We start from the raw sequence: 6151 nt of genomic DNA on the forward strand, positions 1-6151 counted from the left end.
AAAGGGTGTCCATGAAGTGCCCCCCGCAGTGTCACAGCATCGCTGCTGGGAGCAGGGACCAGCCCGCCTCAGCCCCGGCTGCTTCCTTACCTCCGAGTGAGCCTTGATGATGTGGTACTTGACTCCGCTCTCGGAGCTGAACTCCTTCTGGCACAGGAGGCAGCGGTACTTGCCCACCGAGTGGTCCCCCTGCAAGACAAGAGCATTCTCCTGCAGCCCCGAGCAGAGCCAAAAAACACCCTGGAGGGGCGGCTCCTCCCCTGCCCCGCCGAGGGAGGTTGATGCTTGAACCTCGAAACAACAGAAAAACTCCTTTCTTAAAAAACCCAACAACCTCTGCCAGCCCTCGGTGCCAGGCCAGGAGCTCACAACCCCATCTTCTGCTCTGAGTTTCAGTCGCGCAGCGTTGGCGTTGAAGCGCCTGCGAGCTCGGAGGGCAGCGCTGGCAGTGGGTTTTTCTGCCTGTGCGTCCCCAACGCCGGTTGTTCCGTTACCACCGACACTGTCCGTGTTGTCGGGCGTGCGTGGATGGGGCTGACAGGGTCGATCTCCTCATTTCCTCACTGTCAGCAAGTCCTCGATCTCCCGGGAATGAACCACCATCTGATTTATGTCCGACGGACTCACCTAATTTTCCTTTTTACACTGTCAAACAGACGCAGCGACCGCTGGATTTCTGTCACTAGAGCCCTCGCGGGGATGACTGATGTCCCAGCTCTGCCGCAGTTCACGGCACAGGGGGGATAATGTGCTCTCTATTGACGAGAGGTTTATGGATGGGCCCCTCCAGGCGATATATACGCTCCCTGGGAATTTCTTTGTAGCCAGCTCCATGCTGTAAATCTAGATTTAGACAGGTCTTTCGTTTCAGGGACGGGCAGGCCTGGCCCCGCTGCAGGCTGGCTTCAGAAATAACTCATGAAAAAACCACCTCGGTGCATCAATCCCCGCTGAGGATGGGGAGCTGCCTGGAGCATCCTCCACTCTCGGCGAGGCTTGATGAATTTCAACCAATTCTGTGGGATTTTAGAGCGGAAACTGCAGGCCAGCTCCGGAGGGGGCTGTGATTTAGGCTGGATTTGGTGGCGCATCTGTCCACTGTCAAACTAAATCCTCTGTAAGTGCAAGAGTCACCCTGACTGCAGCGCGTGGGGGGCACAAAGCAGCAAAACTCCCCCAGTCCTGACCCTCAACACTTGGCCCCAGCTACGCTGGACCCAGAGGGTGCAGCTCTGAGGTGACAGAAAATGCTCAAGTAAATGCTTTCTGTGCACAGAACCGGACAGAAAATGGCACTGTTTTCTCTTGGGGCTGGTTTGCTGGTGGCCTGCCCGGTGCTGCAGGCTAGTAAAGGAACTGGTCCCAGTCTCCTGCGTTTGCACTTTTATCCTGCAGAAATACAGCTTCTTCTGCCGGATCTCTGCAGCCCATTTTCTAAATGATCTCATTAAGGGTTGATGTTCCAGCCAGTGTTGGAAGGAGCGCGGGAGTTTGTGTTTTTAATAACCACAGGGTATGTATTGGAGCTGCCTCCTGGAAGCTCCATTCAATGGAAGCTGCAGCTGGAAACGTTTCAGGGTATAAAGCTTTACCAGCTCGTGCTCAGTTCCAATTTGAGGGACCTACACTGAGCTCCTGATCCCTCCCCCGGGGTGGCTGCAGGCCACCAGAGCTTGCTGCAGCCGGCAGCGCTGTTGCTTGAGCAAACAGGCTCCACGCACACCGGCCACTGCTTCCAGCCTCAGCTCCGTCCCCAGGAGGCACCAGACCTGTGTCCCTCTGGCTGGGGAAGCTGCTGGGCTGCCAGAGGGGCTGCAGGGCTGCCCCAAAAACCAGAAAAAGACTCCTGATTCCCACCCGCCTCGGGAAATGTTCAGCTCCCAAGGCCCAGCTCCTCAGCTTTGGGCTCCTGCGGTCGATGAGCAGCGGCTGGGCCCCATTTCACATTGTGTACCCAACGGCTCATGGACAACTCGGAGGCTGCAGGAATCAAGCTGGACAGGGGCTGCTGTGGGACAGGCATGTTGAGGCAAGAGATGCGAGGCATTTGGTGTGTCTTGTGTCAGAGACCCGGTCCCTTGGGTGAGACATCTGCATGGCAAGACCTCTCCTCCAAGGCTGGGGCAGTGGCTAAATCCCCTCTGTCGTATCTGCTCAGCTCGAGTCTCTCTCTTCCATCTGCCTGGGGCTGTGGGTTTGACCCTGCTCAGGATGATGGCACTGAGAGTGAGCAGCAGCACCGGGATGGCACGACAAGGAGCTGAACAGTAACAACTCAACGGGTGGTGGCATTGCTTGGCCAACCCTTCCAGTGGCTGGCGCATCGCTGTTCCTTGGCCTGTTGCTTCCAAACGAGCCAGGGGGGAGAGAAAACCAAACTCCAACCCCACCTCTGAGCTGAGGCTGTAAAAGGAGGGACGTACCTTGTTGCAGTTGGCCAAGTGAGCTTTCAACCCCGAGACGCTGGAGTAAATGGCTTCACAGCACTGTGGGAAGAAACAAAGTGGGGTTTTGCCACCATCGCCCCCTCGTCTTGGTGCTGCTGAGGCCAGGAGCCCGCTGTGCCAGCGAGGCCACCGGTCCAGGCTGAGCAGCGTGAGGTTAATGTTCTGCGAGATGCGGAGGGCTCTGGTCACACGTTTCCTATTAGCACTAATGGGAGTCATGTGGCTGCATCGCTCTGCCACGGGCTGAAAAACGTCTCCCCTGAACGTCTCCGTGGAAAACGTACATTTGTGAAGCAGCCAGGAGGTCCTGCTGGGCTACAGGAGTTCTTGGAGCCACAGCAGACGCTTAACGGGGAAGAGAAATCACCCGGGCAGCAGCATGACCAGTTTCTGAGCAACGTCTTTTCAAAGTGCCTGGGTATGACATTAATTAGCCAGCGCGTCTCCCCAGGCCTTGTGGTAACAGCCTCGTTCAAAGCTCCCACTGGCGAGGCTTTGTTTCAGATGATAAATCAACGGCCCAGCACGAGGGTGGAGTTCACCTCCCCACCAGCTCAGGCCAAGGCTGCTTTTCACAGCAAGACGAAGCGAACGCACCAGGTCCCCGAGGTCTTTGCCTGTCACGGGGCTTTATAAAGAACGGCTTGAAACCAGCCCCAGCTTTGCTCAGGGAAAAGCAGGTTCTCTGCATAAAAAGGCTGTCAAGCCCAGAGTGTGCAAAGCCTTTGTCCTGTCTGGATCTCCAGAGCTTCCCAAGGGCAGCTCCGGAGCCTGAACTGGGCAATGGTGAACCCTGAGCCCAAAGGCATCTGAGGGGAGGGTGGCCTGGTCCCCAAGCCCGGTCGCTCGAGTGCACCAGGAGGGTCCCAAATGTGGGACACGCTTCAACCAGGCATGGCAGCCACCCCAGGGAGAGTGGGAGAAAACAAGGTCCCAGTATCACCGCCAGCTTCACCTGGGGCCCAACAAGAACCTGGCTTCAGTGGGTTTCCGCTCCAAAAACTTGCCCCTTCCCCCTGCAGATCGAGACCAGCCAACACAGAGGAGAACAGAGACAGTCCTTACGTTGTTGGGACAGTTGATGCGACCCTTCTCCTTCACTTCGTTCTTCCAGTTTTCCAGCAGCCTCGGATTGAGCTTTGGAAGCCCCGGTCGGGTGTAATTGAGCTGTGAACAACAGGAGACGATTAGCGGAGCGGCACACACCAGTCCTGTCCTTGGTGGAGTCCTCGCTCTTCACATGGCTCTTGCCCCACTCTGCCTCCCTCAGAAGAAGTGAATCGGGGCTGAAAACTAGTTGGAAGGCTTCCCCCATGGATGTCATCTCCCCCTCTGGGCACTGCAGGGCTCTGCCAGGCTAGGGGGGCAGAGCAGGAGCAAACAGGAGAGGGGAGGCTCTCGTTCCCAGGCCCGTGACCTGGGGGGTTTTGGTGCATCACGTCGGCCCGGCCTTTCTGCCGCGTTTCGTAACCGGGAGAATAAACAACCCTGCACGCTGGGCAGAGGGGACGGGTGCCAAGAGCCTCCGTGGCTGCTTTCCACCCATGAATGGGCACAACCCGCGAAACAATGAAAGGCTCTTGTGTCTCTGCCTCTCCTTCTGGCAGGCCTGCTCTTCCCAAGTGCTTTTAATTATCGCTTTATTAGCGACTTTGAGGTTTTAGCATAGCAGGCCGGCCTTCCCAACTCCATTTCTGCGTGTTCAGCAGAAGCGAACGCGGCATCTCCGTGCCCCGCTGCTGTACCTGCGGGCTTGGTCGCTGTGGTAGGGGACACGGGGCTGCTCTGCCTGCAATCTCACCTGCCTGCCTGCTGCAAAACCACGCCGGCAAAACTCCTGGCCCAACCGGGTGAGCTCTGCTAGGACCAACAGTCAATGCTTGAATCCCTTGCTCCAGACTAGAAGATCTTCAGAGGTCCCTTCCAACCCCTAACGTTCTGTGATTCTGTGAAACTCTGAGCTGGAGCAGGGCTGGGCGAGCTCACGTGTGGCACCTGAAAACCTGCTGCTCTCCGTGGGCACCTACAAGCCGGCACAGACAAACAATGCAAAGCCAGGCTCTGGTTCTGAAACCTGTCCCTGGCACCCGGCGCTTGGGGTTGGCTGCATTTCTCCTCCAGCTGTGACTTTTCCTCCACATGCTGATAAAGCCGTGAGTTTGCCTTTGCCCGGCTCTCCCTGAGACGGGCTGTGCCCAAACCACCCTGCAGAGAGGAGCTCCCACCGAGGGCTCGACACTAACTCATTTCCACTCGAATTTAAGGGACCCGCAAGCCCCTGCAGCCCCTGCAGCACGTGGCCAGAGAAGAAGGGAGCCCAGGGAGAGCTGGGCGAGGGGCAGGGGCGAAAAGCCTTGTGAAATGGGGCGACGAGCGCTGCTAAGGACGGATGTGGAACAATTCCCCGCGCCCCGGCATGCTGCTATTCTGTCGTGCTTCGCGGCTGGGGGAGATGCCAACAGAGCTCTTTGAAGCTCTGGGGATGGTGCATCTACCAAGCGCTTGGGCCCCCCGCCCAGGGAAGGCGATGCCACCTCCGGGGGAGAACACAGTCCCTTTTTGTCATTGATACTGAGAGCCGAGATGCCAAACGGCCTCCTTAATTAAAAACCAATCCATCCCATGAATGAGCAAACATTAACGGTAACCACACGCAGCCCCGGCAACAACCTCTCCCTCTGTGCTTCCCCCGGGAGGAGATGAGGGGGGATGTTCAGAGACGAGGATTCTGCTGCTCCAGAGAGAAAAATCCCTCCCTGCTCTCCTCCAACAGCCCTGCACAATAACATGCAAATCCCATGTCTTCCCAGGGCGCTGCGGTTCTGGGAATGTCAAAGTCATCTTTATGTCTCTATTAAGAGGGAGCCCCAGGCATGGAATATTTTCTTTTTTTTTTTTTTCCCCCCATTTATTTTCCTCAAACAGCCTGTAAGTGAAAATCTTCATGGCCAAATCATTAAACGACTACAACTGCTTTTGGCCGCAGCCCATCTCTTGTGAACAGTCGAAGGATGCCGGGGTGGGAAGGCTTGTTTTCTTTGACTGATGGTTTTATTCCATTAACTTTCATATTTCAATCCTCTCTGCTCCCTAGACAGCTCTCCTCTTCCCCAAAATACATCACGGGAAACGAGAACCATGCAGGCTGTCTCGGCCCTGGCCAGCGAGCTTCCCCGGAAGCCTCGCCGGGGTCCCCAGCGCCGGGCACGGCTCTCCAGTTGCCCCGTGGAAACGATGGCCAATGCTGCCTGGGAGGTGAAGTCAAAACTCACCCGGGGTGCTGGTCAGGAGCTCGGTCTCGTACGCAGCTCTGGACGCAGCCGGAGTCGGGATCTGGTTTGTCACAAGTCCGTGAGGCTCGGCCTGGCTCCCACCCGGATTGCGGGGCCATCATTTTGAGGGACAAACCCAAGCCAGGCTCTTCTGCTCCGGAATTTATCCCAGCTCCAGGATGGGGTTTTATTGAAAAACTCAAGCCTGGAGACAACTTTTCCCTGGTAGCTTTATGACCAGCCTCTGGCAGCCTTTCGCTCTGGCCCCCAGTCACCTGGCATCCACGGGGATGTGCAGCATTTACAGCCACCCTGAGCCCCGGGGAAGTGAAGCGAGCGCCCCTGCGCCCCACGGAGGAGCTCCACATCCCCTTCTGCCACAGTTTAACAGAGGGAGGGGTCCTGGTTGCGGCACAGCGGCTGGCGGGGGGG

The 6151-nt window shown here is 57.1% G+C and overlaps 1 protein-coding gene across 1 annotated transcript in view; it reads right to left on the reverse strand.

Moving 5' to 3' along the window:
- LOC104272613 (zinc finger protein 512B-like) overlaps positions 1–6151 on the reverse strand; it is a gene marked incomplete at both ends in the record, with an annotated part of 9921 nt that overhangs the window by 395 nt on the left and 3375 nt on the right. The window contains 3 exons of the mRNA XM_009867661.1: positions 60–189; positions 2424–2486; positions 3513–3614. Coding sequence (XP_009865963.1) covers positions 60–189; positions 2424–2486; positions 3513–3614 — 295 coding nt within the window. The remainder of the gene's footprint in view (positions 1–59; positions 190–2423; positions 2487–3512; positions 3615–6151) is intronic.

Source organism: Apaloderma vittatum, unplaced genomic scaffold (assembly GCF_000703405.1).
Source record: "Apaloderma vittatum isolate BGI_N311 unplaced genomic scaffold, ASM70340v1 scaffold31294, whole genome shotgun sequence".
In the NCBI taxonomy this organism is placed as follows: Eukaryota; Metazoa; Chordata; class Aves; order Trogoniformes; family Trogonidae; genus Apaloderma; species Apaloderma vittatum.